We start from the raw sequence: 12465 nt of genomic DNA, 5'->3' as shown, positions 1-12465 counted from the left end.
TTTTCCTAAGAAGAGGTGAGCTCATGTCCTTCTACTCTACCATCTTATCTCTGTCTCCTCTGGCCACTTGAATTTAAAAGTAATGGCAAGCTGTAGGACAAGAGAGTCCAGGGAGGAGAAGCCACAGAAAAAAAATGGACTCTGGAGAAGTTCCAGCTTCCAAGTTGGGTGAACTCAGAGAGCTGGGCCTTCCTTGCCTCTTATGGAAAGTCTTGTGGAAGCTTCCCAGGAGTGATGTTCTCCACTAGGGCGTCACGCCTACAATCTGCCTTTGGGCACAGGTTTCGGGGTAAGTGCAGTAACCACACATTATGGCTCCCTTTCTCCTTACTCAATATCAGTATTTGTTGAAAAGAAACATTCATCCCACCTCATGCCCAGAGGCAGCTTAGCAGATCTGCCCACCAACAGTGCCTCTCTGCACACAGCCCTGGAGGAGCTTGCCCCACCTAACACACTTCATGTTCCAAAGCCAGTATTACAAGACAGTCTATTCCATCACCTCCCCCAACCAGGTGACCTGAAGAAAACACCCAAGATGGGTGTACATGTGGGGTACGATGGAAAGTAAACACAGGTCCTGTGGGTCCTTGAAGGGGGGAAGAAGAGGTAACAGACTGCTGAAGTTCGGGGCACCTGGCCTTCCATCACTCTATCAACCTCATATGCTAAGGTAAGGATACCTCCAAGAAATAAGCACTCCCCTCCAAAAAAAAAAAAAAAAAAAACAATAACAGCAACGCACATTTTGGCATTTACTATGGGCTATTCACTCTACCTACATTCAGTCCCTTGAATTCCCAGAGAACCCCAGGCCCTGGTCCTTGTCCTCTTACACATCTACACCCTTACAGCTGAAAACACCTACATTCTGACAACTCTCAAACCTGTACCTCTAGCTTCATAGTACAAATGGCCTTCTTGACACCTTGCCTCGGATGTGCAATAAACATCCCCATCTTAACATGTCCAAAACCAAACTGTTAATTTCTACCCCACTCCTCCAATAGTCTTCCCCATCCCAGAAAATACTCAGGTTAAAATCCAATTGTCCGTTATCCTTCTCTTTCTTACACATTCTATAACCTATCTAACAGCAAGTTTTAATTTGGTCTATCTTCAAAATACATTCCAGTCAAATGACTTTCCCCAATTTTCATTATTATAACCCTAGTCCAAGCAGTATCTCTGTGGTTGTCTGCTGACAACTGTTTTTTCTCCCACATGTTGTAAAACATAAATTATATTATCTCCCTGCTTAATTCCCTCCAATGGAGTCCCACTGAATCCAGAGTAAAATCCAGACCCTTTGCCTTAGCCTCTCAACCATACCTCTGGCCATGTTCCCACACTGATCTCCTCTGTCACACCAAAACTGCCTCTGTAGCAGGGCTTTGAACTTGCTCTTCTCTCCGTCTGGAACTGTTCTTCTTTATCTTTACATGACAACCCCCTTTTCATCATTCAGCATCTTCATTCCAATGACACCTTCTCAAAGAGACCTTCAAGGTCTCCCATATCTTATTCTTTGTGCTACTGTCTGTGTTGTTCCTAACAGTGTCTGGTAAGTAGCAGGACTCAATGGACTGCTACAGAGTGAATATTCTTCAAGAAAGTCCTATGGGAGAAGGGTTACTATCCCCATTTTGCAGATGAGGAAGGTGAGGCTTAGAGAGGTTATGTAATTTGCCCAAGGTGAGAGAGAATCTCTATGCCTAGAACCTGAGCTAATACGTTAACTTCCTGTTCTTTAGGGTGAGAGGAGAATAGTACTTGGAGGGCCCTTTTGGATACTCTTCACATCTGTAAGTAAGAAATGGTTCTATTAATCTGGATCCCCAAGGCAGCAGCTTTCCAATAGCTTGCTTCCTGGATTATAGGGAGAAGGGTGGCTTAGGGGATCCTTAGGGATTCTTCTGTTTCCGACCCTTGATTAGAGTTTGAAACAGAAAGAAATAAAGTTCACATCATTCCACAGCACCTGTGGTCACCACTTTAGAATCCAATGTGAGAGCTGTGCTCTAGCTGAAAAAAGGTTGACTTTTTTTCCTGCTATTTAAAGACATCACTAGGTATTTGGGGATGTGATTGAAAGTTCCATGTTAAAATAATTATTTCAGTAAATGTTACTAAGGAACAATTTTTTTTTAAAACTGTGAAGAAAAAATATCTATGAATGGACAATCGGAATGCACATGTGAACACACTGAGTTTAAAAAAAAAAAGAGCTGGTAAAACAGAAAAGGTTGAGACTGAGGACTAAAAAAAAGAAAAAGAAACCAGCAGGTAGTCAAGCAGTATTGTGGGTACAGGGGTAGCCTGTCTCTCCAGAGTAGATGCAAACAATGGAGGCGGGGCTCTGAACTTGTTCCTTCAAGTCTTCTAGGTATGATAAGAGATTAGCAAAGACTGTGACCACTAATAATCCCACCCCTATCTCCGCTACAATTAATTTGGCATCTAGTCTTTAATACTCTTGTTTAGTCAAATGAACATAATTACTGCCATCTAGAAAGAATGACACATCATCACCAAGTCTGCTGATACCAAGTTTTAATAAGCCTACATTTTAGGGTAAACCTTTACCTGTGGTGTATCTACAAAACTTGAGAAGCTATCAATGGCTTTCTCTCACCTTGCTTTACAGCAGGGATGGCTTGGTAATTTCCTACACTTCAGATTCAAGTGCATTTCTCTAGATTTATTTGGGATATCCAATTTTGAGATAAAAATACAATAGGAAATAAATTCTGTAAAACGGAGCATGTGCAAAGCTTCTGCAGGTGCGGTGCTCCTGCCCCAGTGTGGCCAGGGAAAGCTTTCTAAGGTCAAAGGTAAGTGATGTATCAGGAAGAAACCCCACAGTGCAAACTAGTGGGCAAATGCACCAGCATCCCCTTAAAGCAGCTTCTTTCTCCGCAGGAGAGCGGATGCTGCCTCTCAGTTTCTTTATTGCCAAACAACTGCACGTAGTCTCGCCTGAGGAACCGAAACTGAACAGTACACTAAATCCATCAGCTCCACCTCCCCCAGAATAAAACCCTGCCTCTCCTCTTGCACTACCTGTGTCAATTATTAGGCCACAGTCTAGACACACACCCAAGCTAGAAACCTGAAGTCACAGTCTCAGAGGCAGGGCTATCCCTGGATAACGAAAGAAATACTTCTCTTTGCCTTTCTATGGACAAGGTCTCATGCTAGATCGTATCACTTCAAGAACACAAAACCCTGGGTCTCTGGAGCTTTCAAAATACAATACAAAGGTACAGCTGTTTTTAGGAGTAACACTGTATTTTGGGGCATTTTATCTATTAAAACAAACATTGTTCAATATTTGCTCAGAAAGAATAAAAAGCTATGGGGTACTCTAAACTAGAAAATAGCTTACAAAAGATTAAAATGAGAGACTCTGAAAGAAAAAGACTGGCCTGGGATTATAAGATTAAAAGCATAGGAAACGATGCTTCTAGGCCTCTAATAACTAGAGGCTTGGGTTTTAATGCATACAGTGGGGGGAAAGTATGGAAAGGACCAAGGAGAATTTCTAGAAGGTTTAGCCATCAACATTAAAAGTTGATAAATGAGTTAAACAGCAGATAGACACAGCTGAAGAGAGATGTGATGTGTAAACTCAAAGATGAATCTGCAAAGAAAGGAGACAGCAGTGGAGAGAGGCATAACAACACGAACAGATTAATTCACGTTTCTCATCAGTTTCATGGTACATATGAACTAGTGTTTCCTCATTATTCCCATCAAACTTAGCTCTTTAATTCCACAGACCCATCACTGGGTTAAATGAGATCATGCACATAAGGTGTTAACACAATGTTTGGCATCGAGTAAATTCTCTACAACTACTAGCTAGTCTTCCTATTGTCTAAGGGGATTTGAGCAGGCCACTTAACTTCTCTGCACCTCAGTTTCCTCGGCTGTAAGATGGGGATAAGCGTTGCCCTGACTATCTACAGGGTTTGCTGGAGAGAGCTAAGAGGAGGATGAACGTGGAACTATTTTCTAACTTGTGAGGAGGAACAGCCGTTGAGGGGTGGGTGGGGGAGCTGCTGGGAACTGAGATAATGAGGCATGACTTCCCTCTCTCTAGGTGACCAGGGCAGAGCCCATGTGGCCAACCTTCAGGGTCTGTGTGCTCCATGGCTACGTGATCACAGCACCTTCCTGGATGCTTGTTTTTATGTTCAGCCCTGTGCTTATCAAGCCCATTACCACCACCCAGCCACACTCTTCATACTGAAATCCGTATTGACACTTCTAAGAGATTTATGATTTAAAAATTGTTAGTATTAGCCCAAGAACTTTCTACTCTTTATCCCGTGCCCTTCCGGACAGTACCTGGTGACGGCACAGCCTTTCTTGCCGCCACTTTGGCTCCACCAGCTTTCCTCTGTCTGGTAAAAGTAGCAGTTCCTATAAAGACAGGCAAACTTCTTTAGCCTTGCGTATGCATGCATGATTTTTCACCTTTCATGTTGCAAGTTCTTTGAGGACAGAAATCTTCTGATTAGTAGGGGCCCAATAAATGGTGGTTGATTTGAATCAAGAAAGCAAAGATGAAGGAAGGGATAGTCTGCTTTGAGACCTGGTATCCTTATAGCACAACCACGGACCTTTCTCATATGACAAATGTGCCTTGACAACATCTCTGGCACCTGGAAAAGCCAGGCATATAAGCGTATTATCCGTAAACACCTAGACAAAATGCCAAGAGAATGATCAGCTAAGGTTTCTTAAATTCCAGGGTTAGTAACAACCATTGCATGTTATGCAAAATGTTTTACTTACAATCCTCAACTCTGTGAGGTAGATTTTAGAAAACACATCTGAGGGCACCAAGTAAGCAGCAGTGCTGGGCTGTGGACCTAGGCCCGGATGATTTCAGAGGCTAGACCCATTATTTATGCCTCTGATGCCTCTCAGATACTTACCATATAGTCTTTATATACCGTTTTTGACAGAATTAAAAACAAGCAAAAAGAACCCTTGAGTATAACAGTTTGCATGCAGGGCTGAAGAAAGTAGCCAGAAATCGTCTACTGCTGTGTAAAAGACAGATAGCAACATACAGCCAAATGCACAAGTATTTTCAGGAAAACTTCTTTTACAGAAGAACTGCAGGGATTTTAAAATCTGCACCTCCCACCTGTGCCACGACTGGACGTGCCCCAGTGGCTCAGGTCGTCTGTACTGCTGACTGGGAAGAGCCCAGTTTCTGCCACTGCTAGGGGGAATGGCTGGGTTCCAGATGCGGCAGAGGCAGTCAGGGAGGCCAGCGAGTTCACCGTCCCTTCGGTTGCCTCTCCCACCTTTGCCTCAGAGGTCCAGGGAAGCTAAGTGACAGGTCAGCTAGGATAACAGCTAGGCATATGGCGTCCTATGACACCGCATACATACTATAATACCTGCCCATTGATATTCTTGAACAGTAAGTAGTTTGTAAATAGCTATTTTTATGCAAAAAAGCTAAATAGCCTTTTCCCCTCCATTTCCCCAATTATTCAATTATTTCCTTTGTTTAACGTGAAGGGGTAACATTAGTTGAAGAGAGTGTTGCTACCCTCAAAACATTTAGTCTATCATGGGACATAACCAAGTTTATAAGCAGCATAAGACCTGTTGCAGCAGTACCTCATGAGGGGCAGAAACATGGGACTGAGCGTTCAGAGGACCAAAGAAAACCCACAACTATTTTAGTTACCAATGCTATTATCTGTCTCTAATATTCACAACCACCAGGCAAGTTAAGTATTAGCCAATCTAAAAATGAAAATATGGATGTTAAAATTCATTATATCAGGTTGGAAGAACTAAAGAATTAAAATTAGGGATGTCTTCCAAGACCCAGAGGGGAGGCAACGGAGGTAAAGGGAAACTTTCAGCGCAGGGATGGGAGTGCACAGCATGTGTCTGGAAAACAGGCCTGCGAGGGTCGTGGATTATCCACATTACGTGTGGAAAGGGGGCCAAGGAGGCAGAAGGGGAGGACACTTTCAAGGCCAGGGAGAGGCTCTTCATGGGGTGGGGGTCACTGAGGACTTCTGAGTCCCCGGGCAGCAGCACCACCTCATCTAGCATAGCTCAGCAAAGGCAGGTATAAGGGGACCAAAGAGGGCCAAGGCTTCAGCCCAGTCAAGTTCAAGGTAACGATACAGCCCTGACATTGGACAGGTCCAAGAAAAAGACATAATCCAAGACTTTTCCAGCTGACATTAAGAAACTATGATTCAAGTTTAAAATCCTTTTCAATTTTGGATATGTCTTTAATTTTGGTAAATGTATGGGGTATAAAATAAAATTTAAAAAAATGTTTTAAATGGTTACTATTTTGAAATTCTAGTTTTAAAAAGAGCAGTGTTTTCTTATTGTAATTTGTCAATCAAAAGCAGGAGTTAACCAAACTACAACGTTTTATCGAAAGGATTGGAATTTATGGGAATTTCAATCTTTTCGATAGAGGTGCGCACTAAAGTTCAGGTTCGAGGTGTGGTGGCTCTAGGTGCAGACTGGGTTTCAATCCGGACTCTACCACTTCCTAGATGTCTGATCTGAGGCAGTTACTTCAACTTTCTCTGCCTTGGCTTTCTCGTGTTTAAAATGGGAACATAATAATACCTTTCTCACAGAGTTGTAATTCAAGTGCTTAAACAGAACCTGGCACATTAGTTATTATTATACATTCTTAGCTGTATGCATTTATACCACATGTTAGCTATGGTTATACATTTTTAAACAAATAGGTATGTTTTACTTTAGTAATTAAAACCCAAATATCGCAAAATTAACTTAAAAAGGCTAGCAATAAATAACAGATAATGTATCTTCAAATGTGGAAAAGAATATTCAAAAAGGATAAAAATGTGGTATTATTTCAATCTGAGCCTCTTAGTATTCCTCCTCTGTGATATATCCATCCTGAAATCTATCAGAACTTGATCTGTAAAAATGCCTACATCTTTAGCCAGACACACAAAAGAAACATCCCTAAAGAAGTCATATCACACAGAACTGACTGTTCAAATTCTATTCCAAAAAGGCCATTAGTTTAAAAACATTCCTAGGCTCTTCTCAAAGAATAGAACAAAATCCCAGAACAGCTAAGTTTTTATCAATCCCTTGCATTCTGTTGAAATGGGAACTGCTTTTTACTAAGATTTATAATTTTTACTAATGAAAACACAACTTTGGAGACAAGAAAGAATAGGTCCAAATTACACAAGATAAAAAAAAGCTGTAAGTCTTACCACGTGGCCAAGGTGAGCAATGAGGTTGCCCAGAAGGTCTCCCCTTTTGGGTATAACTTGATTTGGTGGATATGTGGCTGACGTTTCCAGGTCTATGTAGTGGAAAATTCTGCCCGTGTCGATTCTCTCTAAAGTAGAAATTACATAGTTATTATATTCCTAGAATCACCTATCAGTGATAAATGATAATATTTCAAAAGATTCTAATTCCAGCTCAGATTACTGTATTTATTTCACCTTGCTTATTTCACACCTCAGTGATGCAGTTAGTGTATAATAACTCCTCATATCTCAAACATCACTCTTTTTTTTCAGATAATTTTTTTTATTATCTATCCATTTCAAATGCTTTATACATTTGGCAGTTATTTATGTACTAAATACCATGCATTATTTTAGGAAATATTCAAGGGGGGGGGGTCTCTGCTATTTTGATTACACACCAAATCTCACACACACACAAGTAATCTGATTACATCTAGGTTTGTGTGGTAGCATTTCCTACAGGCTCTTAAGTGTTTGTTTGCCATATATAAGAAACTTTATGCTTGGGTGCTTTTCTTTAGCATTTTACGCTTAATTAATTCCTGCCTAATGAACTCATATGCAAACCTAGCGCAGGTCACTGATTTAAGAAGAAACATGTAACGGTATCTACAACTGAACCAGCAGTGACTGGGAGGGGCGGCAAGAAACAGCAGAGGAAGAAGCGGTAAGCAGGTGAGGACTGTTTCTGCAAGAGCGGAGCCCGGTGGAGAAACAGGGAGAGCAGTCAGGAGGCAAATTACAGGAGGAATTATGAACAAAAACTACTGAAAAGGAAAAAACAGATATAAAAGTTGTATGAGGCATACCGAGGTGCTTTGTTAGATCTTAATTACAGATTTAATGACATTTTTGTCTTTCTCCTTGGTGATTCTATAAGCTAATAAAGACCTCATACTTACGGCACCATTTTCCCCTTCGCTTTATTATCGTAATTCAGAGCAAGTACCCGGAACCTGATTCACAACAGCACTTCATACCTATCACGCTTGACATTATCTTGCCAAATGATGTGCCAAACCTTGTCTTACCCTCTTGGAGAAAGGGAGCGTTGCCTTCTGGGAATTTGAGCAGATCTGGGTTTGTTAGGCAATGGGTTCTGTGCAGTTGCTGGAAGCTGTACTGATTCAGATAACAGTTCATTCATCAGGCTGTACGCTTGTGAGATGCGACGACTATAGTGGTCAGAGAGCAGCAATCTTTAGAGAAAAAATTAAACAACATTTGGTAAAAGAGTCGCTTTCAGTTCATATTTCTAGAGGGAACACAGTGTTCAAAGACCACCTAGCATTTATTTTCTTCAGTGCATTTTAATGCAAACTCAAATTTCAGATTTCTGGAAACCATTAGGAAGTATTATTAAAGGCACCTGTAGTCTATGGCCTTGGGGTATTTTCAAAATGCACATATATATCTGGATTGGGAGAGGGGGGGAACAGCAGAAATAAGTTATAAACATTGAATGGAATACATAATATTTGAAAGCAAATTCCTAAAAAGGCTAGTGGAGTCTAATTTTTTCCCTTGCAGTTATCTCCTATAACTTTCTGTTTATCAACAAAAAAGGGACTACTGTGAAAACCAGAATCCCTAAGGCATTATCTAGAGCCTCGAGCGAGTAAGCAAGAAAGAGAATGATCAGGGAGTAACTGCCACACTCACCTGTCTTTTTCGCGCTTCATCTTTTGTCTCAGCCTAATTTCCCTTGAAGTCATGTAAAACTGCACAAGAAATAACCAGTTAGTTCATTACTGTTCAGTTCAAATAATTAAACCATTATGACCCATGGAAAACATGAAAATCCCACCAATCCATTTTAATAGGAAGTTAAAATATAATTTTGTTATTTAGTACCAAACACTGTCATATTCGATGATGCTTCCTACCCCAGCACAAAACATGAAAATGTTAAAGCATCATGTAATTAAAAGAAAATCCAATTTAACAAATGGAATACAAACTCTATTTTAGTAGCTAAATTAATGTATTTTCTCAAAAGGAGAGATCCTTATTAGTTGCTTTTGGAATGGAAAATAGGAACAGTCTAAGGATGGAGACACCTATACTTTGTACTCTGTCTTGTTGATTAATCTTACCAAGAGCTTGGCTGATAAAGCAGAAATGAGTCAGACATTTAAAACCATCATTTTAATGTTTTAGAATATTTACAGGGGGTTCATTGTGACTTGTAGACTCTTCAAAACTTATGTACCACGAAGTAAAGTGGCTAACATCAGCTATATACATTTTATTCCAGAACATTAAGAGTTACTATTGAATTACTAATGAGGGTAAGTCCTTTCACACACATTGTGTATATAGAAACATACACGCAGAAGTGGATTCACTTTCTCAAGGTCCCATTCAGTAATCATCAATAAATTAAAGGTCTTATTGATTTCTGATAAAAATGAAAATTTTAACTATATTAACCCCTCACGAGCTTCATACCTTCACCCAAATAGAAGATAAAAATAAACAATTATCTGCAATATTGAAGGAGATGTCACAAAGTCTATGAATGAAACAGTCCCAAGCCCTCAGAGTTAATTTATTCTAAATTTGGATACAATTCTAACAATCTGGGGAATCTGCTTGGTTGACAAGGAGGGTGAAATGTGAACTCACCCTCTATGGGGTGGAAGAGCAGACACACACACACACGTGCGCACGCACACACACACACTGTAAGATTCTGGTCTTCAAGCAGCCCTGAAGGTCATTACCACGTTCCCCACAGCTATCAACAAAGTGTCACCCAACATCAGCATGCTCTCTCCAGACACAGCGAAGGAAAGTACACACTTTAAATAATAGTTCATCTACTCTGGCACCATTTGGTGCTTCAATGTGACAACTTTATCTGGAAAATTCACTTACAGAATGTGTTCTCCTAATGATGCTGAAAATAAATGAAATGCTATTATATTTTATTTCAGATTACAAAGTAAAAGATAAACTATAATCCAAGTGTAAACCTAAATGTGTTTTTCATAGTTATGTAATCAACAGAGTAACATTGTTTCGTCTCACCTTCTGAAGGAGAACACTTCTGACCTGGCCATGGTGATGTCCACAGTCAGGGCTCAGTAAACAAACGGTGACAGTTTAAAGGACGGTTGAAACACACACAGAAGTGCCATTGCTCTGCTGGTACATAACTTGGACCATACTTTAAAATACTTTTTTGTAGATAACTTATGGAGAGAAAGTTGATTTTTAAAATGGCTTTACTACACACAGCTGTTCAACTGCCTCCAACTTTCGTTGAAAATTAAGGGAATGACTCCAATTGGTCACCCAATCCCTCAACCTCTTCATTTGGTTAAAACACTAAAGCCATAATTAGCCTGGGGGGGAAAAGTGTTTAAGATAGTTCCATGGTTTGTAGAATTCCCTGTTATATTTTGTTAAGGTAATTTCTTAACTTTTCCTGCCTTAAGCAAAATGCTAACTTTTCCAACAGATAAAAAAACGCATCCAATTTATGTTAATCCTTTTCTTGAAACCTCACCAGGAAAAAATCACACGTATTCTGTGATAATTCCGTCACCCTCAATGCCGCAGACTTACTGGGTGGCTCCTGGGGCAGAAAGGGTCGTGTTCTTGCCCTCTCTTCTCGGCCAGCTGACTTAAGTACTCTGCCATTCTTTCTTTTCGTTTTCTTTTCATCCAGACTTGAATCTCTCTTCTCTCCTTCTCAGTTCTTTGTGGACGTCTACCAGAGGAACGCGGAATCCTGAGAAATTTAACCAGCAGAGCATTGCTTGATTTTAAACTTGTTATGGAGACAAGAAGTATCACAACTAAATACTGTTTCTTTGGAAAGAGTCATACACTTATGATGTCTGGTCAACGTGCTCCAACCTGTCCCCCGAAATCTACTGACAGCCTCAGGTCCCCGACAGCCTCTTCAGTCTTCTCCTACTGGACTTCTTTACAACACTTAGTGCAACTGGCTTCTCCTTTCTGCTTTAAACCCTCTCTTACCTGGGTCTTTTTCTAACTTTCAAAACATGATGTAGCCTCTTTCCCTGGCACCTTTCTTCTCAGCTCAGTATGAATATGAATGTCTTTAAAGGTTCTGTTTTGGATGTCTTCACCTATGATCTATTTCTGGACTATCTCAATCACTTCAAAAACTCATAATACAGAGACGACTGCTGAACTGCTGCCCTTCTGGGTGTGGCTCACGTGCGTGCCCAGGCCGTACTCTCCAGGGGCCAGCCCGAGCTAGTCACTGAGCATGGCAGGGATGCTGTGGTTGGTCCCGACCTGTAAGAGACAGGACTCCTCCGGTGGGTGGCTTCAGCTTGATGTCTCACCACTGACCCAGCTGACACGTTCTTAGAGCCACGCTGTACGCTGGAATTATTTATTCAGCGCTCTTTCCTTCCCAGGGAGGGGTCAGACCAGCACTGTGGTCTGATGCCCCGCCCCACTTCTGATTCTTCCCCTCACAGGCACTGCTCTCAATACATCTTTCTGGACACCTAATCCCACCCTGGCTTCTACACAGGAGTACTAAGAGTGGCCCAAGAAGACAGGTGGTGTGAGATGCGGACTCGGGGCAGATTCATCACCCAGTATGCGAAGAAGACACCACGCTAACTGGAAGACGGGTCATGGGTACAGATGATGCGGCTAACACGCCCTGCGTTCCTTCTGGGATTCTGGACTCTTGGTACATGCCAGGCAGAGGGTGCCCTACCCAACTGGCCCCCAACAAATCAAGAGGCCAAAAGTGTATGTATCCCAAAGAAGCATTAGTAGAGGAGCCAGCCTTTATTCTATCAGGAACCAGTTCCTGGCCCAGGAAAGGCTACAAGGAGAAACATTTTAACCTACTCTTCCAAAGGAAAAGCTGTTTGAAATGGATTCTAAGGGTTGGTATTTAGGGTAAAGTACTATCCACTAAATCATTAATTACATCTAAGAAGAAATAGGATTGAATTTATGTTTTACTCAGAGTGATGAGACTCTGGGAAAACTCAGAGAATACAGATGTGCTGTATTAGTTAAATAAACCAGCCTATATATTGTTGGAGGAGGGGGAGGAAAGACTCATAAACATCACAAAATGTATTTACAAAGAAAAAAAATCTATTTTAAGCTTTGAATTTGTTTCCTAAAAAATCACATAAGATATGGTCAATTGTGA

At 41.0% G+C, this 12465-nt stretch overlaps 1 protein-coding gene across 10 annotated transcripts in view; it reads right to left on the bottom strand.

The window, feature by feature from the left end:
• Positions 1 to 12465, bottom strand: part of CPLANE1 (ciliogenesis and planar polarity effector complex subunit 1) — a 119535-nt gene that overhangs the window by 8757 nt on the left and 98313 nt on the right. For 8 of the 10 annotated variants that reach the window (XM_057708115.1, XM_057708116.1, XM_057708118.1 and 5 more), the window contains 5 exons: positions 10878 to 11043; positions 8967 to 9025; positions 8336 to 8503; positions 7260 to 7387; positions 4354 to 4428 (listed from right to left, as the gene is read on the bottom strand). In XM_057708115.1, coding sequence (XP_057564098.1) covers positions 4354 to 4428; positions 7260 to 7387; positions 8336 to 8503; positions 8967 to 9025; positions 10878 to 11043 — 596 coding nt within the window. Of the gene's footprint in view, positions 1 to 1332; positions 3644 to 4353; positions 4429 to 7259; positions 7388 to 8335; positions 8504 to 8966; positions 9026 to 10877; positions 11044 to 12465 lie in introns of all 10 variants that reach the window. The other 2 variants (XR_009049125.1, XM_057708117.1) reach the window with 2 other exon arrangements.

This window comes from Hippopotamus amphibius, chromosome 15 (assembly GCF_030028045.1).
Source record: "Hippopotamus amphibius kiboko isolate mHipAmp2 chromosome 15, mHipAmp2.hap2, whole genome shotgun sequence".
Lineage (NCBI taxonomy): Eukaryota > Metazoa > Chordata > Mammalia > Artiodactyla > Hippopotamidae > Hippopotamus > Hippopotamus amphibius.
The sequence above is the reverse complement of the archived record's forward strand: the minus strand, read 5'-3'. Positions and strand labels throughout refer to the sequence as shown.